The following is a 23,814-nucleotide window of genomic DNA, read 5'->3' as shown; positions in this document are numbered from 1 at the left end:
TCACAATCTGGGAGAAGTTTCTGCTGTTCAGTCTAGAACACCAATACACAACAGAAACAAAACACTGCTCTGAAGCAATGTTTAGATGCTGCTGTCACCCCACTTACTCCTTGTGTAAGAGCCTATCTTGTACAATCACTACAGCTAAATGTATTAGGGGAGTATCCTGAAACAAACCCTCGTGTTCTTCCTCATATGAACACTTTATCTACATGCATTTTAGGCCATAAATTGGAGATGACAGAAAAATAATCAGGAGAGTATCATGCTGTGCCTCCTAATTCTCCTGAGCCTCCACTGATTATATAGGAGAAATCCAAGCAGACATGGAATTAAATCACTTTCCTTATGTTGGACTAGCAGAAGCTGTTCCTTAAATGACAGATTGCTAACAGCTCCCTTAATGACATCACCCAATATGTCATAAAATTTGCTGCCAGCACGATGGACTTTTTTTCCCCAGCCAAAAGCATTCTCAGGCTGTAGAACAGAAGTTTCATTGACAAAATGTGGCTTGAGAAATAACCTCTAAAGGGTTTCAATGCATGAGGCAAGTGCCACCCAAAAACACATTGAAGAATAAAGCTATACTTCTTGGCACAGCTTTCCTGGAACAGAGCCCCACGTCAGATTTCTCTTAATGTCTGTGATTGAAATTATCCATCCACCATCTCTGCAGGTTGCACTAAACTCGCAGCTCAGGAACAGTATCCAGATCTTTGCCAGATTACTATCCTTGGGTGAAAATTGTTATCCTCTTACTGCTTTCATGCTCTTTAGAAGGAAACTCTTCCCAGGCGGGTATTAGCATTAGAGAAGAAACAGATACACTTGTAGTACAATAGCAAGGATTATTTACCTGGAGTTTCACTATTATCCCTTTACTTCCAGGCTCACATCAGTTTTTCTGCCAGAAACACAAGTAAAGTGACAAGCAGAGCACACGTAGGATGAACAGCCTTTCAGAATTTCTAAGAGACAATTTGCAGGTTTTTCTCTGTTCTTCAGACACTGGGGATTTACCCTGCAGCAGTGTACCACAAATGACTATATATTTGCTTTTAAAACGTTACAATGAAACCCACTTAGGCAGCCACCAACCATGACTGCACAAAAGGTGCTTAATTACACATTCCTGTAATTCTGTGCTACCTGGTTTTCTCATGAGCATCTATGTCATGTCTTGTGCAAGAATTAGCTCAATTAAATAGGCTGTTTCTAAAAGGGCAAAGACTTTACTAAGAAAAATACTTCAGAAAGTGGAAGGAGAAAGTCTTCCCTCTTTATTTAGACTTAAACTAATTTCTGCTTTATACCAGAGAGCACTCAGAGGCTCTGAGCATGGGTCCTTCTGATCAAGGTGAGGTTGCCCCTCTCCATTTATTCGCAGAAAAATCAATGATGGCTGCTGTTCCTCTAAGTCACTCGGCAAACAGATCTCCTTCTCTACGTGTGCTGTCTTTCCTACATGCCAGTATCTATCCATTCAAAAGAAGATATAGTTGAACAACCAGAACACATACAGGAAGGGAAATAGCGCAGTGCTGAATCTTGTGGGAACTTAAGGCCAATGCATTCAGCTGAGTGGTCCTCAGATGCGGCTTGAATATCTTTGGTAAGCACTTCTGTTCTCAATAGCAGTTCTTGCCAACAGAAAACCTTCCAGCATGCCAGTATGCTGGGGATGCTGAAAACCAGGGGTTTGAGCAATCTGTCACTCATGAAGATTCAAAAGAGAATCACTGTGATGGCACTCACTGGCATTGTGAGCAAATGAGCCATGACCTGTATTTCTGGATTTGCTACAGTTCTTTTTCAAAAGAAAAAGCAAATCAAAAAGGCAGTGTAGCATTCTGCTGAATGCTGAAATGACCAAATAAGTAGGATCTATGACACCTTGGTTATCTGTCACTCATTCCTGTCTGTATGACAACATTCCTTTCAAGTCTGCCCATCACGGACGCAGTCTCAGTACTTGGGTTCTCGAGTTGATGAATTTCAACCTATGCCATCTGCCTATGCTATCAAGTCACTTTGGTCTTGTCATGCTCGCAAAAAGCCCAGGCTGGCTAAATGTGCTACACTGCACATATTTCCATTCTGCACCGCAAAAGGCTTAAAAACTGCCCATGGATTTCCTCCTCCAGCTCAGAACTGCTCTGCCATGATTGCAAAGCAACAGATGTCAAAACCCAGCGGAGCACCTCATTAAACACAGAGACAAACACACAAAATATGTTGTTTGAAATGACAACCCAGTGTGTTGATATACGTATGCCACTATTTATCATCCTACAGATGGTTGCTTACACTGAGATACATCCACAAATATGTTTAACTTTGCTTTCCCCTATTCCAGGCAGTCACCATTTTTCCTTGTTTACACTGACTCCCACTAAGACAACGTGAAGATCTCTGTTTTCACAAGGGTGAAGGGTTATGTTGCACAAAGCAAACCCACAATCTGCATGCCATCGTCTCCTTGCAGTGGTAATAACCAATACCTGCAGAGCAGTTTTTAAGGTGTTATCTCACTCTTATTTTGCAGATGGGAAAACTCAGAAAGGTGAAATGACTTACCAAGGTCACACAGCAGGCTATGCTCAGTACACAGTTGCTACTGTCGCAAATTGGCTAGCTCATCAAGCTCATGCTACTCACACCATTCAGATACAATTCAAACAGTAATTATTATTTTTACTGCAATTTGCACTGCAGTCAGGGCTGGAGGTCACAGTCAGGATTCACCTATATTTGTCTCTGTGCAAACATAAAATCAAACACAGTCCCTGCTCAAGGGGGTGGCAGTCTCAGCAGGGACACAGTCCTGTGGGAACACAAAACACTGTGAAAAGGGAGGGAGCGACAGAGAATGGTGAGGTGAATGTAAGGTTTCACATTACTTTGGGTAACTGCAAAGTACGGAAGCTTATTATTACTTAAATAATTTAAGTGGGTAAGAAATATAAGCATGTTCCTGACAGCCATCTGCCTACTTATTTACATAGCAGTTTATCTTCATAATCGTATTTGCTCAAATACTTCCCTTTCGCTCCTGTGGTCTTTGCTTACACTGACAGATGGAAACCAGATCCCAGTATTCACACTTTGGGGGACTGACTCACACTGCACTAACCATAGACACACATTACACTGTACTTTCTATGGGATATATTACAACTAATTTTACAACTCCTCTCTAATCTGCTGCAAGAGCACTTCTTGCTGAAGACCTCTTTATGTGATATCTGCTTAAGCATTTTGGCACGTGACAGCAAGGTATACTAGCTACAAGCTAATGAAATCATTTCCCTTGCGCTAGCTTTTATTAAAATCTGTGGCAGCGTAATATGTATTAACTCCCACCTTACTGTCTGTTCTAACATGTGGCTACATGTTAGCAATATATTATGCACCGAATGGCCATATAGCCAGTCTTCAGAAGACTTAACTGTGTATAAAATTGGTTGCACAGTGATCATGTTATGTTTATATCATAAAGACAAATTTTCTCTTCTTGTAGAGTCACACTGGGTTTCATCAGATCATACAGCAGGATATTGAACATTACAAGTGTGCAGCAAGATCTCACCGTGATGTCATACAGTGTAAGAATTAATAGCTCTTCTAATCGTGAATGGCACCAACATGAGATTATTTACAAGAGTAAAGTTGTTCAGTATCAAGTCAGGATTGCTGAGCAGTCCTTAGAAGTTAACCCGTTATTTTTCTGGTGTGGACCTACCACTCTGTTATTCATTATAATATGTATATTTATGTAACACATGAAAAAGGAACCAATTTCACAAAAGAAATATTTGATGACTGACATCTGTAATCTCAGATGGGTATGTATTTTTTCTGCATTTCAATTAAGCCAAGCATTTAAAATGTTTCCAACCCATCAAAACCAGAAGTTAAGCATGTGCATAAATCCTTTGCTCAGCTGATGCAGTCTGTTGCAATAAATGGCATCTTGCCATTGATTCTAACAAATTCTAGATCAGCACAATAATACCATAATGTACTCTAGAAGAGCTTGAGAAATCACAATTTAAACACATTATTTTAGAGAACAAAAGACTAAGCACTTCCTTGTTCCTATTCTCAAATAGCTAAATCCATATACAAATTAATGGCCTATCACAATGCCAGCTGAGGATGGCATTCCCATCAAAAGCAAAGGCATTACAGAACTTATGTAAATATACTTACAAAATTTCATTTCAGATTATTAGAAGTTTTCAGAAAATGATGCTAGGTATGCGTCACTACCTGCATTTATTCCGGTCTGACAGATACCAGTGAAGCTCAGCAAACTGAGATACTTAAATAATTAGAACCTGACTTTTAGTCCTATGACAAATGGAAGCAATAAGTAACAACAGCTTCATTTAGCAATTGTCAATAGCTATTTTGCAGCTCTTTAAACACTATCCACTAATCTTCAGAATCGGGTAATTCAAAATTCTTTATCATATTTCTGATACCTGGGATTTATAACACCAGCTTTATTTGAATCCCAGGTAAAAACACATTGAGAAAGAACTGTGATTGATAGCATACTGCTAATTTAGAACAAAATACTTTCAATTATCCCTAAACTCAGCTTATAAATCCAAGACATAGGTAAACCTAATTTCATAAAATTCAATATGTGAAAGCACAGCCTCTACATCGACATTACTGTGTTATATATCACAACAGAGAGGATCAGAAAAGCAGAGCAGATGGTGCTTAGGACCTAATTTGCTCTACACATGTTTCAGAGGTTTCACGTTGGACCAGGTTTAGTCAGTCTCATAGGTGACACACACATTAATGGTAGAAGTGTATTAGGTGTACTCCTAGATGACATCTTGTTTAGTTCATTTAGGAAGAAATCCAGTTCCCATATCCTAAGGCAATAACATGAATCAAGGAGTAGCAAGCTGGGACAACTCGAAGATTTGTTTTAAAAATGCACTCCTGATTCAAACTAAAACACCATTTCAGTAACCCCGAGGGCTGGTTCTCCTGTTAATTGCTGGCTGAAACAGTTTTACATCAAAGTCTCTTACAGATAAGCCAAGAGTATAAACTAGAGTTTGATCCACTTGCCAGCACGCTGATGCCTAATGCCACTTGAGCTGTTCTTCTGTTTGAGACATCCATGGGCAGATGAGAGACACAACAGAGAGCCTGTGGAAGATCTGTGTCCTTCTGACACAGCAGTCAGAGGTCAGACAGGATCCCTGAGGCACTCTAAGCGCAGACACTTGGATGTAGGCAACTGCTTGGAGGCTCAGCCTCTGTAGACTGAGCATGTCTCTATCAACCAGAATGAGAACTTAGATGTCTTCCTCTTAGATTGATCTCTGCCCATATAGCAGACACTGTACTGCATTTGTACTTTTCTGATCTCCCAAAATGTTTATTCCCAGTTTATTACAGCGTAGCAGTGAATAGAGAAAGCTTATCTCCAACATTACATCTTAACTAAAACCATAAACACTACTGGAATCACTGCAGAAACACTTGGCTGGCCTTGCAAAATCCAGTTTAAGGCTGCCAAAACCTGTGATACCATACTACTGCAGCCTGACAGGCCAAGGCAGATCTGCAGAGTCAGGTATCACTGTGCACATCCTCTGACACATCCCCTGCACTGCATGTATGCTTACCCATTATCTACTGTCATACAGCTGCTCTGCCCCCATAAAACGGAGTCTGTTGAAGCACATCTTCAGACCTGATTTTGGAAAAGGCAGTCCCAAGGAACAGAAAAGAAATACACCTCTTGTGAAGAAACAAAAATGCTGTTCTGTTTTTCCAGACAACCTCACTTCTGCCTTGGCACAATTCCCCCAACATAAAATGTAATTAAAAAGAAATAAAACGTTGTATTATGTGTTTAAAACTCAGCTGTTAAATTACCATCTTAGATTAATACAGAAACTCAATGAATTCAGTGAGGCTAAATTTCAACTCAGATATTCGTATCTGCAGATCTGTCCCTGAGGGTGTAAAACCCTGATCAGGCATTTTTAAGTATGCATACTGCATCCGAAAGCTTTCATAGAAATGCACATGATTAAAAGTGTTTACACTGAAGCTCAGAGTGTGCCTTTTTTCCACGGAGTTTATATAGAGTTGTTGGAAGCACTGAACACTTGTTTATCCCATCGACAAAGTGTTCCCTCCCCTCCATCCTCTCAGCTGGTCGCAGAAGGCAGAAAAGAGGCAGAAGTGAGGGGATGTGGAACATTGCCTCTTCCCATTCTGCACCACAAAGACTGCCCGATAACTTCACTCTCTCTGCAAAATGCAATGCATCTGACACAAACCAAAAATGAAACAATCATCGAAATATCAACAAGATGCAGACATCTTTTCCTCTGAACTCAGCTGCTCAGGAAGACTGCTTGAGTAGCAGCATGGTATCACAAAACAGTTTAGTGAATGGAGAGATAACATGGGCTACCTTCTTTAAGAAACATGCTTAGCCAAGCTAAGCCAGAGAATGTGCCACAGAACTGATGATTTGTAAACGGCTCTTCCTAAAAACCTGTTATTGCAGGATATTTTAAAGATTTACTTTTCAACTACTCTCACTTTAAAACACCAGTCTCTACCTTTTAAGGAACTGTATACATTTTCTTACAGGAACTTGAGTATCTGAGTCCTGTGAAAATGTTGAATGCAAAGGGAAAATGTGAAGCACATTACAGCAGCAGCTGTTGAGACTATTTTGCTCTTTTGTAAAGAAAATCTTGGCTTCTTTGTTTAGAGTACCAGGCAGGAATAGAGCTACAGATGTGGCCACTGTCTGTTTTTAATCCTAGAAGGTACTGAGACAGTATTAAAAAAAAAAAAAAAAAAAGAGCAAATGAGAATAGAACATTCACCTAGATGGAACTTGTTCTGAGGAATGAGAAATGGAGGAACAAGACACACTTGTTATGTACATCTCATGCTGTAACCTCTTCCCTACACTCGTCCGTTTCCAGGGTACAGCTCAGTATTTTGCCAAATCCACTCCCATGAGAAAGTTGTTGCAGAGCCTTGGTGCTCGAGTAATTAGAGACTTCCTTTTAATTTTCAGGCTGAAGTGATTTATATCTAGGTTATATCCATTTGTTCTTGTCCTGCCATTAGCCACAAGTTTAAAATCATTGTTTTTCAATCCATGGTCCATGAACTCAGGAGGGGTATATAAACTACTTCTAAGAGAATTTTAAAACGTAATGAAGCAAAACAGTCCTAATAGAATGTAATTTTCTCTAACAATGCTATAGGGTATGCAATACCATCTCTGGAAAAAGTTTAGGAATCCACAAATCAAATAAAATTGAAAACCACCGGCTTAAGCTGTTCTTTTGCCTTCCTCTTGTTTATTAAACCTCTGATATAATTTCAGATAGAAGACATGGACCTTTTCTCAACATTTCTCTTTCTACACTAAGGACACCAAATTTTCCTAGTTTTTCCTTGCAAGAAATGTCTCTGTTCTCCTAACCATCCTGCTCAGCCTTGTTGCAGCTGTTGACATTTACAACAGAACTGGACATGTTTTACCAGAATTCCACATTGCAGTCCCTCACAAACACTGCCCTAAGTCAACTGGAAACAGTTCATGAAATAAATCCCAGGATCACATATACCCTCTGTGCTACGCTGGTACCTCACTGTCATCCTTTGGTGAGCTGATACACTCAGTTTCTCTCTTCATTCATTTTTATTTGCCCTCAGCTGCATGGCCTGTCCTTCTGCACTACCGAGTCCATGCCACTGCTGTCTCCTCTCTCCTGAAGGTCTGTGTGTTGTTCTAACCTGTCCTTGTACAGAACCACACAGACATATGCTGGACAACTGGTGATGTGTCAGCTTGGGAATTTGTGCTGGTACACCAGCTGGTGACGCCACACCAACAGATACAAGATGTCTGACATGAATGAAATTAGTTAGAAAAAGGGTATGAAGTCTTTTTCAATAGTCCAGGTTATGCAGTTTTAATTAACTAACAAAACTTGCCTAATAAGCCCAACAATCAGCAAATCATCTTGATTCCATTCCTCCTCCAATTTTATCTTTGTGTTCTCTATCCATACACAGAGGAAGTCAGCTCTACAGCAAAACTTCTAGATGCCTAATGCAAAACCGTATTTTTCTTGTCTAATGACCATGAATTGCAATTTCAGGATTTTTCTTTACTAATGTTCTAATTTTCCTTCATTAGTAATAGGAAGGCTAAATAGAAAGACACAGCAACCAAGTAGTAATTAACTTTCTTCAGAGGAACATAAAGCTACAAGGATGAGTAATTTTATTGTCACGGAAAGTCTAATACTTCTCTCATGGAATTAATCTTAAAACTCTGAATTAACTGTTTGGGAAGCTACACTGAATGTCTCTGAAGTAAAGACTCAGCATGCAACAGTTTTATAATGCGATGTTCAAAGACTGTTAATCCAGCTCTAGATACCTGGGAAAAATCTGGTTTTGAAGCACAGAGTCTACATCAGAAAGAAGGTTCATTAATGACTTTTGAGCTCATAGGTCACATTTTCCCACTCTCTAGGTCAAACACTTTTGTGGCTCACTCCTACACCATTTTGGATAACTTTTTGCTCCTGCCAAAGCTTACAAGAATCTTTCTTTTTCAGGGACTATTTACCAAGCCAGCTGCACTTAATGCAAATTTTTCATCTACATTTTTTTGTTGTAAATTTAAATAATGAAAATCAGAAATGAATACTATGGCACTGAGCTGCAGTTACAAAATGACTTAAATCAAAGTAATAAATTCCATGCTACCTTCAGTTCCCTGCACAAAATTAATTCTGGAGATCCTCATTTTGAGATTTTGCTATGCATTGGCTATATCTATGTGGATGAATTAAGTGGTGTCATGAACATTCCCAGGCATCAAAACTCAAGTGTCCATGGTATTAAATTGTAAAGAATTGTCCCCAGCATGTGCCATAGCAGTGATTTTAATCTGTTCCAGCTAACACTCTTCCCAAAAATTATTAGGACACTCCAAGAATGGTTCCTGAAAGGCAGTTTCAGGTGGGCGATCTAATTTTAGAAGGTAAAAATACAAAAGAGATGGCCACTGGCCATTGCACCAGCTGAGGCTGCACCAGGGACTGGCACCGGACATGTTTAATTTGCCTGTGTGGGCACAGCCATGGTGTGCCTCTGCTGGATTCCAGCAAGCTGAAGAGATGCCCACATACAGAGCGCTCGGAGCTTCACTTGTTAGGCTGTTAATCTCCACGAGTCCAAAAGGATCACATGCAGATGCTTCACACTCACATGCTGTCATCTGGGCTGTTGGAAAACAACCTCTCCAAGCCTCCTCTTGCCTACATCAAGAGACTGAGTGTTATAAAGGAGTTTGAGACGTGTTGGCTTTGCTGCAGGCAGGCCAGCAGCCTGTTCTTGCAGAGGCAGGAGGGTGGGCAGCAGGAGAACACGCAGCTCTGGCCCTTCACCCTTCTCCACTGAAATCTTCCCTGATCTTATGAGGCCTTGCTCTATCTTATTCATGATACTGCGGCACAAAGTTCGTCATGACAAAGTATTGTAAGACCACGGCTGAACACAGCCAAGGACAGCAATCCAAGGCATGTCACTCATATGAAATTACTGACCTTATTCAGTGAACTTCTATAGGAAAGGACATGACTTTTGACTTGCAACAGGAAGCAAAAAAAAATTCCCATGGTTTCACAAACAGCATCTTCTAAACATCTCAACTCAGAATGTCCATATTTGACCTTCTAAGTACAGCACGTCTTATCTTTCTTCCCTATAAACTTTTCCTTTCTGAAAGGTAACCAGAAAAAGAAGGAGAGAAATGTGTGACACCTCATCAACTGTCTGCAATAATTTATTTTAAACCGTTTATTCTGTAGCTCTCTCCCTCTGATGCAGTCTCAATTACTTGATTGAATAATATTCTCTGAAATAGCACATGATGTGCTTGTGTCAAAGAGGCTCTCCACAGAGGCCATCAGCTACCTTTTAAAATCAATGAAATTCATGAATTTGCATCTGGCTTCTCAAGGAGAAAATAAAGGAACCTTTTCCCCCAGTACATATGACCTTCTCATTTTAAGGCCAGCTTATTTCAAGTTTTCCGTACCTCTGAATGCCGATGTGAAAATTGATAATATCTTTCTTAGAGGAGATAGATTTTAAAGTCTATTATATTCCCCTTCTTAAGGATTCCAGCCATAATTCTCTCTTAGTAATTGGGATTTGCACACTGTTCCACACAGTAATGCATATTCTAGCTATCCACTCTGTCATGCTGCCACTGCATTTTTAACAATGCTGATAGCAACTGATATTATCAAATTCTGCAGGCTTTTTGGGTTCTCTGCTCGTGCACGTATTTTATTCATTTCACATTTCTGAGTAAAAATGCTTTTATTTTTCCCTTTGTGATGCTTCGCTGCTGTGACCCTGCCATTCCTTGCAGCTGGATCTTGTTAGTTTTCAAATACTGAGACCACACTGCCTGATCACACCACAGATTTTCTATCCTGATATGTTTACTGTCTTTATGTTTGCAAGATCAAAGCTGACGCTGCTTACACAACAGTGCTGGAAAGGTTCACTTTTGAAAAGGTAAAAGAATTTTAGTGTTTGAAAGTCTAGCCTTGTTTTATACTATGTCTCCTGCTACTGATAACACATATATCTCCTCATTCTTGCTTCATTTTCTATATAGCAATTTTCTTCATTAGACTTCTAGAAGGAATTACAGAAAAAACTAAGCAGCAGCCTTATTCCACGCCAGTGAAGCCCCTTCTGCTGCAAGCAAGTAGAGCTGGCCAACACCAGTTGCTTCCAAAAACCTCATTCCCATTTCTATTTCCCCAACAGCATCTAAGTTCTCAGCTCACCTGATTTCAAGAAGTAAAATTCTCCTTTTTAAAATTCTTCCCTGGTTTCTTTCTCTTCTCTTACGCATCTTTTTTTTTTTTTTTTTTTTTTTTTTCTTCCAATGAAATGCAATTTGTCCTCAAATTGCCTGGATAACTTCACACATTTCCTTTTATATCTTACTGTTCTGTTATCTTATTGTTTCTCAGGCAGTGGACCACAAACCCCAGGATGTTCATAAAAAGCACTCTGGGACAGTTACAAGATGCTGAAATTTTTATTACGCTCTAAAACAAAATATATCTCTTCTCCATTCCCAAAACACCGTTATCTCTCAAAATCAAGTTTTGCTATCAAATTCTCAAATCACTCATACAAATAAATGATATACACTTCTTAGATGATACATTTTACCCATGTTCTCCATAGGATTAAGACTGATGTGGATGTGTGATTTTGAGCGTGATGACCAATTTCAGCCCAATTTGACTGATGGTAGAAGTCTCCAAGATACACAACTTCTGCACATTCTTTGAAAAAGCTGGTACTGGGGGGGAGTGGAGAGGACCCCAATTTTCCACTAGCAGAAAGATAGGAAGAGTTTAAGAAAGCCAAGTGGCAGCTTGAGGACTTCAAATCAACCCACAAATATCTTTCAGCCAGCTGTAGGACATACTGTGTCCTTGCCAGCTAAACAGGTATAGAGCCTGTGAGAAATCTGAGAGCTCAACTACAAAAATAGAACTGATATTCTCAGAGGAAGGGGATGATGGGATGTAGGAGAGAACTGGTGATGCTGTGGATATAGGGTATTTGGGGAAAGAAACAACTGTTAGGGATGCAGAGAAGAAACTGAGCCACAACATTTTTCCCTCAGTTCCACTGTTCACAGAACGCACCTTTTACCTCTGTTTTTATAGCCAAAGCATGGAACTCATAAAATGTTTCTACAGAATGGAACTGAGCAGGCTGTACAGCCACATCACTCTTTTCACCCACAACTTCCCAATCTAATCCTCAGTTTTTCACCTTTCCAAACTACACAAAGAACTGTGCATCTCACCTCAGAACAGGAGTAATGCCCAGGCCAATATGGAAATGCCCAAGCCTGACAAGAGGTTACCTCTGGAGCTGAACAAAGATGGAGGATCTTAATGGCGTTTTGGGAATTCCCTCTGAGAGAAGAAAGACCACACACTAGGCCCACTTGAACTGCAGATGTCCTTATAGGCTTGATGAAACAGTCCATCTGTTGGCAAGCCGAGCACCATAGCTGATTCCCTGCTCCATGCCTGCTCACACAGCTCCAGCACCCTATTTTCCCATGATGTAGGATATCTTCACTATCATCAAACCCATCAGTATTCTGCCAGAATTTTCTGCCAAAGGTCTGGCACCCATGGCTGCTCATGATCTCTAAATAACCTCAGTCAGCTCACCCAGTGGGTCGGCATAAATGCTGAAGCTCAGTTCAAAGCCAGCTGATGTTCCTGGGCTTGCTTTCCTCTCTTCACACGCATCTCTCTTTTTACAGAAGAGCACCATGGGAACAGAGGTGGGCAGGTATGGTGGTTAAGGATTACTGGTCTGACATATGAATATTAAATTAATGCTAAGAAGTACTCAGTACTGTGCCCCACGAGGTACTTTGCTTCTGCTAAGTTAAACCACATCTCTTTAGAAAGAGGCACTCAATATTATCTAAAGACTTAACTGGTAAAAAAAAAACAACACCCTGTAAAGATAACTTACAAATGAAGCTTAAGTTACAAAGCCATATGCCTCATGGCTAATGCAAACTTCAGATTCCAAACACAGCATTTGTCAAATTAAGGAATAATGCACTACTTGAGATCTCCTCCTGTGGGTCCTCATACACCATAATCTGTCAATTTTTAATCTTTTTTTTGAATAGCGAGAACACTCATCCCTTCAGCTCTTCTTTCATTTACTTAAATCAGTCTTGAAATCTTTTTGACTTTATACATGAAAAGGAATGATGTTGGAACCAGACAGAGTGTGCTTGGGCAACACGACGGGTGACAGAAAACCTTTTTTTTTTTGCACTCACATTCAGGTACCAAATTGGATCTCATGAGTGCAGCAATGCAGTGAGAGCTCTACTCAGATGCTCATCTACCACAGCCCCCAGTTCCTCTTCTAAATAACTGTTTTTCAGTTTTTCATAATATGGTCTTCTATCAGTAGGATGCTTCCCATATTTTAAAGAAGTTTTATGCTGCATTTGGTATTTTAAAATATGGGTTGTTCAAGCAAGCCCGGTTCATTGTGATATTTGAAAGTCTAGCTACACTTGCTATAATTTATTAAACAACTATATGCCATCTGAAAACTTCAGCAACAGTTAATACACATTTCTGTTCTAACAAACTGATAAGGATACTTAAGAATTCTGGGCTGCAAACAACACCATTGTCTGACTCCCCGAGGTACCCTGCCCATGTCCTGGCGTGAGGCTGGGTTCTTCCAGCCTTCCACAATTCACCCCTATACCAACATCCAAAAGACAGCAGTAACAAAGGCTCTGAGCGCTTCAAGGTCAAGACTTTTAAGACTCTTACGTAAGTCTCCTTGTCCTGCAGACTTCTTTCAAGTAGAAAGGCAAACAATCAACACAGCTGCCATGAAGAACTTCACCTTTTCATTCTGAACAACACTGTTTTAAATGGACTTTTAATTGTGGCGGGTAGCCTTTCTCTTATGTCTGCTTTGGCTTCTAAGAACTGAAAACTGGGTAATACGAAATCACTTTCAAAAGGAGTTCCTGGGAAAATCTGGGGAAGCGTGGAAAATCTGATATCCGCACCTTAAAAGTTAGTAACAACTACCAAGGACAACAAATTATGTCCAAAGCAAGCAAGGCAGAACCAACACAGATATTTTAAGTTAGGTTTTGCAAAATTAGAGTTCTCTGACGATGACAAAATGCTCACCCCTATTCTTCATATTGTGGAAATGTGGCTAACAAAGTCCACTTGGGTTTTGATAAATCTGTCATTCACAGGTCTTAAAAAAATGAAACTCCCAGAAGATAAAAATAAATGTCCTTGCAAGGAGAAATAATTAGAAACAGATGGTAGGAGAATACTGTCAATTTTCAGTGTGGAGAGAGGTCAATGGTGGAGTCCTGCAGGGATCCGTGCTGGAACCTGGGAGCTGTTCACTTATTTATAAATGAGCTGGAAAGCAGGGTAAATAGCGAGGTGACAAAGTTTGCTGCTGATAATCATTCAGGGGAGCTAAGATAGTGGCTGACTATGAAGAAAGACTTTTCAATACTGAGTGACTAGACAATAAAAAGGCAAATTAAATTCAGTGTAGATAAATAAATATGAGGTCATTTCTTTGAGGGGAAAATACCTAACCTCACAAAATGATGTGCTCCAAGGTGACTATTACCACTTCAGGAATGAGATCTTGGGGTTATAATAGGCAGTTCTATGAAAACATCAGCCCACTGCTCACTTGCAGTGCAAAACTAAGAATTAGGAATTACTAGGAGAGGATCAGAGAATGAAAGAGAGAATATTATTACGGCATTGAATAAATGGATGTTTTTTTCTGTCTTGAATGCTGCGTATAGTTCTGTTTCCACCACCTCCAAAAAAGGTGGACAAAGGAGGCTGGAAATGGCACAGGCAAGGGTAGGAAGCATGAACAAAGGAATGGTACAACCTGAAGACTAAGCAGCTAAAGATTCTGCAGGTCTCATAAACAGGTAACTGAGGGGATACAATAACAGTCTAATTGGGAAAGGCGCTGGGAAGGTGTTTGGGGATCCACTGTTCACTGCCTCTTTCAATACATGAGCCAAGGAGTTAGAAAGGTTCAAAAAATTATCAGATAATAAATCATAAGAAAGAAATTCCACCAAGAGCTTTGAAATGCTAAGGCTTTGGCTCAGGAAATCCCTGAACTCAGGTGCTGGAGGCAGGTAGAGCACCGTGAGGAAAAATTAGTTTCTTATGCCCTTGCACTTTTGTAGCACTTACAGACAACTGTGAGAGAAAACACTAGACTTGGCAGGCCTATGGTTTGGCTTGGGACACGTGCTTTACGTTGTTTTGTTCAATCTTAGACTTAGGTATCCACTGAAAAACATATACATTGGTATTATCCTACTCATCCATGGAACATTTATATGCCTTTCTTTTGTTTTGCCTTTTCTGTAACTTGCAACTTCATAGCAAACAAAAAAGTAATGAAAAATGTCTAATAAAAAAATCACAGCAGAACTGAAGCGCTTGTTTAACTTCTATAGGAAAGAGTCTTAATAAATGTCTTTATTTGTGAGTTTCCTTGCAAGCTTTAGATGCCAGGTATTAAAAAGCAATAATACTTCATCTCTAACACCTTCACTAAGTGCCTTTGCTCACACAGCTGCTTAAATTAGGTAAGCATACCTACAAGATGTATTGAATATACATTCTTGTATGAATCATACAAGAATGTATGATTCTGAAATGTCAGAAGGGGAGGCTAGAGAATCACAAAATTGTAGGGGCTGGAAGGATCTCTAGAGATAATGGAGTCCAACCCCCCTGCCAAAGCCCTAGACCAGGTTGCACAAGTAGGCATCAAGTTGGCTCTTGAACGTCTCCATAGAAGGAGACTCCACAACCTCTCTGGGCAGCCTGTTCCACTGCTCTATCACCCCCACTGTGAAGAAGTTCTTAAACATTTGTGCAGAATTTTCTGTGCTTCAGTTTCCCCTTGTCCTATTGCCACACACCACTGAAGAGTCTGGCCTCATCACTTTGCCTCCCACATCTTAGATATTTATAGACATTGATCTGTCTGAGTCTTCTTTTCCCCATGCTGACCAGGCCCAGGCCACTCAGCCTTTCCTATAAGAGAGGTGCTCCGGACCCTTTATCATCTTTGTGGCCCTCTGCTGGACTCTCTCCAGGAGATCCCTGTCTTTTTTGTACCAGGGAGCCCAGAACTGGACACAGTATCCCAGGTAAGGCTTCACCAAGACAGAGTAAAAGGGTAGGATCACCTCCCTTGAACTGCTGGCCATGCTCTTTTTAATGCATCCCAGGACACCATTGGCCTTCTTGGCCACCAGGGCAAGATGAGGTTGTCAACACTGGCTCTCAGTATACATAGAAACCATTTCCCCTTGCCCTGTCACAGCAGACTCTGCTAAGTAGTCTGTTCCCTTCTTTAGAATAGTCTGCCTTTAAATACTGAAATGCCACTCTCAGGTCTCCTCAGAGTCTTCTCCAGCAAAACAGCCCCAGCTCTTACAGCCTGTCCTTATGCAGGGGAGGGGTTCCATCTCTTGGATCACTTTTGTGGCCCTTCTCTGGACACAGGGAGAATCACCTCCCTCGTCCTGCTGGCCACCCTTCTTTTGATGTAGCTCAAGACACAGTTGGCTCTCTGAGCTGTGAGGGCACACTGCTGGCCCCTGTTCAGCTTGCCATCCATCAGTACTCCCATGTTCTTTTTTGCAGGGTGTGCTCTATCCTTTCATCCCCCAGCTTGCATTGATAGTGGGGGTTGCCACAACCCAGGTGCAAGATCTTGCACTTGGCTTTGTTTAACCTCATGAACCTCACCTGAGCCTGTCTAGGTCCTTGTGGATGGCATCCCATCCCTTGGGCATGCTAACTGCACCCCACAGTTTGGTGTTATCTGCAAACTTGCTGAGGGTGCACTAGATCCAACTCTCAGTGTTACTGATGAAGATATTAAAGTGCATCCGTCCCAGTACTGACCTCTGAGGGACATCACTTGTCACTGATCTCCCTCCAGACACTGAACCACTGACCACTACTCTCTGGGTACAATCTCGCAACCGGTTTCTCATCCATCAAATAGATGATATATTGTGTACCCTGACAGCATTAAGCACAAGGAGCAAAATAAAACAATACAAGCAATGGCAAAAGCATTAAGGAGTCTAACGTATGTTGTCCTCACATACACATAGGAAATTCCTTTTTTTCTTGGATTTTTCTGCTTAATCATGTATAGACACGATAAAATGAAGACAAGGATTCAGAATGCACGTGCCCAAGACACTGTGCATCTTTTCCTTAATTAAAAAACCACCTCTTCAAAACAAGAGCTATATCATGCTGACGATTCACAATGACTCACGCAGTTGCGAATGTGATCAAAATGTTTCTTTTAAAGAAATACGATCCTAAGCTATTATTTGTAACCCTAAATGAAGCATGACCCCATGTTGAAAAAGAACGTCTAGGGAGACTTACATTTCATGAAGTATTACTACATGATCTAACTGAATATTAACACTACTAAGGTGCAAAATAGCAAGGAAAATCAAAGCTACTCCCATCCACTTGTTTATTTTACTACTTCAGGTTCAGTTTTGTTTTTGTACAACACATATGTCATACACATGTAATTGACATTACTATATCATTACCTGTGAAATAAGCATCTAAAGCTTGCTATTGCTACTTACTTACACTCCCCAAACAGTAAAACAATTACAGAAGCCAATCAGATAGCCTATAGGAAAGCTATCAGAACTCATTAAAATTCCCTTGTGCTGCACATTTTGTTCCATGGCATACCCATGTCTTAATCCCATAGCTTTCTTCTCCAAAGGAAGCGACCCAAACCAATGCAGATTTTCTTCCCTTTTCAGGAAACTTCTTTGGTGTAGTACAGAACAGTCAGACCAATGCTAAATTAAGTTACAGCACTCAGCAAACAACAAAATAATTCTCTATGAATAGCCACTATTATTAGAGTTCTTCCAGGGCATTCCCCTATGAACAGGGAATGATGGCCAATAATCACGTGGCTATTAAGGCATTCCCCTATTATTTAAATTTTGGATTTCAGTAGTCTGAAAAATGATTCTGCTACTGATCTAAAACACCTTTTATTGAGTTTTAATGCCAACAACACATCTACCAGCTTCACAGACTATGAGAATTCCATGTCATTTTGCCTGAAAACATCTTCAATCTGAATATATCAGTTCCATCTGAACACATGCAGCATGGTGTACCCTGGTTGGACTTCTGGCCAGCTACATGCAGTGGTTTCTAAACACTGTTATTCGCCTGTGAAGACATGCAGTAAATAAATCAGATTAATTTTTATCTACCCTACAGTAGCTTCTAGTGGCATAGAACAGTATAACCCTGTAAGTAAAATACTATTATCCCTAATATCAGTAAGTATAAGATAGCTGGAAATGGTGCTGTCCTACTGCATACAGGACATGAACAGAAGAGGCTGAGGATGCACCAAACCAGTATATATTCGTGACATTTTTTACAGGTGGAGCAGTAGCTGAAGGCAAAAGTCCTTAACAGAGCAGAGGAGACATTCAGTGGTGCAAAGATGGAACACTTCGCTCTGCCTGCAGCCAACTGACATGACTACATGCAATTAACAACACTGTATTGGGATGTGTGTTACTGAACAGACAGAGTAGCCAAAAACATCACATAGGACTCCCAGTGCAGACAAGATGAACCCAATCTTAATCTCATTGGCAGGGAGAGAAAATTTACTGATCTCAAGTGTGTCTGCGGATCATCCCCCAGGTGACGAGAAACTGCACAGAAACTCAAATAACAAAAAGAGAATAAAATACATAGAACACACATAGAAACAGAGAGAGATGTATAAAGCTGTCTCACACAAACCAGAAATTTCCACTAAGCCTCATAAACTAGGTGGCAAGAAGCTGCTCAGGAAACGACTCAGAACAATTATTGCTCAGAAAATGAAATGAATATAGGTCAGTTTGGGGGACTGAAAAGTGACTGTGAGCCCATTTGGGAGACATTTTGCTCTGCCTTCCTAACAGCAACCCCTGAACTTCTCCTTTTCAGGAATCTATCAGGAAGACAAGCAGAAGGCATACTTTGACATTAGACTTTTTTCTTCCCCAAATTATTCAAGAATTGATCTTTTCTATCTCACTGAAACCGATTTTATTGCTATCCCAACTCCAGAGACCATTCCATCCTCCTTCTCTGCCTTCCCACTGCACACAAACCACCACATCCCCACCAACTCAGAATGAAAGCAATGCTGAAGATGCGAGAAGGGATGTCCTGGTGTTCCCCCTCCTTTTTATCACGCGCTTTCCTCAGGGAGACTCTGGATGTGATGGGGAAAGTCAAACGAAGTCAGGCGACCAGCAAAGGAGATGAGATTTTTGCACACTCTGAGTGTACGGAGAGACGTAAGCCTCGTAAATGGGGGGGCAGGACCCAACCCCAACCTCAGGCACGCGGACTCCAATTCCAGCCTCACCCCGAGCTCTCGCTCCGTCCCGAGCCCGGCGCTAACCCCACCGGGCTCAGCCACCCCCACCCGCCGCTGCCACGTCCATTTTCTCCCGACCTCACCAGCAGACCAAGCGCCGGAGCACGGGGCCGGCTGCGCTGCGGGCAGGCCGGGGCCGAGGGGCCGCCCGGGGCCACGGGAAGGGCCGGGGTCAGAGCCGCCCGCCCGCCCTTCCAGCCCGGATCCACCGCCCCGCCGCGAGTCCCGGGCCGTGACGGGCGGCGCGGAGCCCCCGGGCCGGGGCTGCTGCCCCACTCACCCGAGGTCAGCTGCATCCAGGCACAGATCTTGTAGACGGTGGCCGTGTTGCAGAAGAAGAAGAGGATGAAGCAGACGATGCAGGCGATGATGAGCATCATCGAGAGCCCGATGAAGAAGGAGGCAGCTTTGAAGGCTCCCGAGGGCAGGCTGGAGAAGTCCGTGAAGCTGCCCCGGCAGGTGAGTTCCCGGCTGAAGCCGTTGCCGATGCAGTAGTGGAAGAGCCCGAAGTAGCCCGCCTGCGGCGTGTCCACGCCGTCTCCGATCCAGTAGGGCTGGATGAAGCACACCACGTTGACGATGGCAAAGCAGATGGTGAAGATGGCCCAGAGCACGCCGATGGCCCGCGAGTTCCGCACGTAGTTGGTGTGGTAGATCTTGGCCGCCTCCTGAGCCGGGAGCATCCCCGCTGCTGCCGCTCCCGCCGAGCCCGCTCCCGTCGCCGCCGTCCCTGCAGCCGCTCCGGGCATCCTCGCCGAGAAGCTCCCCCCTCCCCTTCCTCCTCCTCCTCCTCCGCCCCGCTCACTCCTCTCGACGCGACGCGCTCCGCCGCTGCGTGCGAGAGCCGAGCAGCCCCTCCGCCGGGCTTCCGCGGCGCCGCGCCACCACCGCCACCGCCGCCGGCAGCGCGGCCCGCCGCCTCCTACCGGGGCTCGGGGCTCGGCGCCGCCGGCCGCCGCGCACCGCCCTCCCCGCAGCCCGCCCTCCCGCCGCCGCCCGCAGCTCCTCGGCGCGCCGGGCGCCAACGGCCGAGCGCCGCGGGGCCGCCGGAGCCCCTCCGCCCTGCGCAACCGCGGCTCCTGGGGCGGGAGGACGGCCCGCGGGGGGTGCTCGGCGGCGGCTGCCGGCTCTGGGGACGGGCCGCCTGGGCGGGGAGCGCCCGGCGCTGCTCACGCCGCGTGTCCCGGGGGGACGCGTTCAGGCAACACCTTGAAGTTTAAAACCTCCGCGGCGCTGCTCGCTCGACTGCGGCGGGGTGAGCAGGGGCAGGGGTGGGCTCGGCTCGTGCCTAAATCAGCTCCCAGCCAGGCTGAGGTGCGGTCGGCCCCATGAGAACATCGAGGGTTGCTTCCCGCCGCACGAGGAGCCCGTCGCAGCGCACGCGGACCAGAAGTGCCCTAAAGCGGCGGCGGTGCGGGGCTGCCGCTCCTAGGGGCATCGGCGAAGAGCCGGAGTTGATGCCGCGCCGAAAAGCCGCTCAGCCGCTCGAGCGACTTGGGCCTGGCACGCTGCGCCCTGAACGTTTTGGCATGCAGCAGTAATTAGCATATATTAATGAGCAATTAGCATCTGGTAATAATCATTCATACTCCAGTGACACTTGGATTCGCAGTCCCCGACCTATGCATTGAGCTCGAGTTAATAATAATAATTGATGGTGCATATATAGAGCTCTTTGAAGATTGCTCCCCTCGGGATGCGCCGCAGCCTGAGCGCCGGGGACGCAGGGAGCGGCTGAGCGGGGCTGTGCGGGCCCGGAGCCGGCAGAGGGCTGCACGCAATTAAATATTAGTGCTGATTTGTCCTCGAAGTGTGGGAATTGTTCCCCTCGCCTGGTACAGTTTTGCTGCTCCTTCAGACAAAGTTTGATTTTTCAGTCAGTTGGCAGGAAAAAAATGGGCAAGTTGAATAAAGTATGGTCTGCATATGACTGGATTGTTCAGATGATGCCTTGGAGAGGCAGCTGAGCTCATTCCGGCCTCACACCGTGGGAGGATCTTTCCCCCTCTCAGTGCTTGTCCCCTTTTCTGCAGGCCAAGGTTAGCTGGGCCCCAGGATGCAGCAGAGGACACCTGGTATCTCAGTGCTGTAAGGAGCCCTCAGGAGGTGGAGAGGATTGGAGGCAGGCCTGAGGTTGTCCATGGAAAGCTGCGTGAAATAGGACGTGGGGAAGTTAGCTGACAGCTGGCTGAACATGATCCAGCAGTGTGCCCAGGTGGCCAAGAAGGCCAGTAGCATTCTGGCTTGTATCAGAAATAGTGTCAGCAGGGTCAGGGAGGTGAAAAATTCTTCTTGGGAGAGTGGTGAGGCACTGGCACACACTGCCCAGCGAGGTGGTGGAGTCACCATCCCTGGAGGTATTCAAGAAAAGGGTAGATGTGGCACTCGAGGGACTTGGGGATGGGTTGATGGTTGAGCTAGAAAATCTTAGTGGTCTTTTCCAACTTTAATGATTCTATGATTCTAGGACAAACAGTTCAGGAATAGAGGTCAGAAAGGGCTGGGCAAGGAGTTCTAGGAGCTCCAAAAGAAAGGAGGTTGTGAGGGGTGTGAGTGGAGTGAAAGGGTTGGGGATAGTTGGCCTGTGTGTGTGCACACAAAGGTGAAACCTGGAATCAGCATGGAGGAACGAAGAGATACGGAGCTGGGAAGGAGCCAGGAGAGGAGAAGTGCTCTGCAGAATAAATGGATGAAGGGAAGTGGGAAGAGGTGGAAGTGCTGAGCCTGGAGGAGAAGTTGGAGAAAAAGAGCCAGATGAGAGTACCAGGAGAAACATGGGAGCTTGTCTGGGCAGGAAGCAGGGGAAGAAGATAAGATTGTGCTGACACACTGAATGTTAGGGTGAGAAAGGAGGTAAGATTATGTGCATCCAGGCAGTGGCCATTCTTTGTGTCCTAGGAGATCAGGATATCCTTCTCTGCTCTCTAACACCAAAAAATGATACCTACTGGTCATTCAGTTTAGTGCATCTGAATGGAAACATGGTACCAGGTGCTATTCTGGAGGCACCTGAGTGACTCCAAATGTGTCCTTCACCAGAACTTTGTATTGAAAGGTGAGAAGGGCTCTGTAATTGAAAGCAAAAAGGCAAGAAGGCTTCACAGTGACTAAGAATAAAGGGGGTGAAGGGGAATAGTTAGAGATAGTTTATAGAAGCAAGAATGTAGAGCTTGTTAGAAAATAGGGGATGGCTGACACTGTGACTGGGATAGTGAGTGGGGATGAAGGCCATAAAGATAAGGGTTTGAGAACAGCCCGAGGACATTTGGCAGGCTGGTGATTAGATGTCCACAGGGCAAGAGGAAACTGGTTTGGGGGATGCTCCCCTGAAAGGTCAGAAGCCTTCATGAGGAAGATGACAAATCTTCATCCCATGACCCACTACACACGCGCAAGAGGGGAGGGTCTGCATGCTAACGAACTCTTGGGGGTGTAATGAATATGTATCCGAATTCCGAGAAAACTATTGATTATGTATTAGTTCAGCCTATATCTGTAGTACGATTTTTCCTGACGGTGTGCAAGTTAGGCGGATCTATCCCCTTGTACACGGTGTCTGCGCAGCACTGAACAAACCATACCTGCTTTATAACTACTTTGTGGTTATAGAGTTTGATTCCGCACATCAATTTGGCACCCCAGATGGGACCCCCTCTGCTTGGCTGCAGGACTGATTGAGAAGAGAGACGCCTTAGGCACGCCCCGAGATTTCTCGGAAGGACTCCCCTTCCTCATTCAATCACTGTGGGAGCAGACAAGGACCATCCATCGGCGGACCAGGTATGTATATGGAATGAGAGGACCCATAAGCTATATGGCGATGTCCTAAGTGGGGTATGGCCTTGCTGCTTCCCCTGGTAAGTGAGCTCACAGGTTTGGTAGGTTGCCGGCTAGGGTGGGCAGGCTCTGGCGACCAGCTCCTTGGGGGAGCACCCACAAACGGACCTTGTAAGTCGTACGCGGAGTAAGGGATATAGTGGGTATCCTGTTAAATGGTTATCTGGGTTCTCCTGGTTGTGATAACAGGAGTTACAGGTTCTATAATTTGTTGTAAATGTGTGGTACCATGTATCTGAATTAATACCATATTATAATATTTGGGATATCCTCTGAGGAAATTAGAACTACAAACTAAGAAATTTTGAACTTACATTTTGACTAAGTGGGTATTGTGTGAGTGTGGTGAGAGTGAGATGTAGCTGAGCTATGGAGTGAGAGCAGAGTCCCGATCCGCCGTTTCGTTCTGCCACGAGAGAAATGGCTGGAGACAGATGAAGCGAAAGTTGTTTTTGTTCTCTGTGTTATTTGTTCGTACATATGTATTTCCTCCGTTTAAATGAAATAAGATTGGGATGATGATGAAAATACATATGTTATGTATCGTAGTAAAGGAATACAGAGGGAAGATTGGGCCCTGGAGGGAGGCAGAGAGAGGAAGGATCCTGAGGATAAATTTTACGGATTATTGTCACTGTCTTTGTTGTTGTTAAATGTTTATGTCGTGAAAGTGTTACCTACGAGGCTGTTATAGAACAAACGGTGTCTAAAGTGATACTGAGAAGACCTCCTGTGTTGTATTTTGGCTCACTGGAGAAACATTGCTGGTGAGCCGGGGGGGAATACTAAATAAGAAATCAGGAACAT

The 23,814-nt window shown here is 43.7% G+C and overlaps 1 protein-coding gene across 4 annotated transcripts in view; it reads right to left on the bottom strand.

Moving 5' to 3' along the window:
* Nucleotides 1-20,466, bottom strand: part of LHFPL3 (LHFPL tetraspan subfamily member 3) — a 242,528-nt gene extending 222,062 nt beyond the window's left edge. Inside the window, exon 1 of one of the 4 annotated variants that reach the window (XM_085216915.1) lies at nt 19,451-20,466. In XM_085216915.1, coding sequence (XP_085073041.1) covers nt 19,451-19,919 — 469 coding nt within the window. In that variant the 5' untranslated portion in view covers nt 19,920-20,466. The remainder of the gene's footprint in view (nt 1-19,450) is intronic. The other 3 variants (XM_085216936.1, XM_085216930.1, XM_085216923.1) reach the window with 3 other exon arrangements.
* Nucleotides 20,467-23,814: the final 3,348 nt, after the last annotated feature.

The sequence above is a fragment of the Meleagris gallopavo genome, chromosome 1, assembly GCF_905368555.1.
Source record: "Meleagris gallopavo chromosome 1, MGAL_WU_HG_1.1, whole genome shotgun sequence".
NCBI lineage: Eukaryota > Metazoa > Chordata > Aves > Galliformes > Phasianidae > Meleagris > Meleagris gallopavo.
Note: the sequence above shows the minus strand (reverse complement) of the source record. Positions and strands in the feature narration are given on the sequence as shown.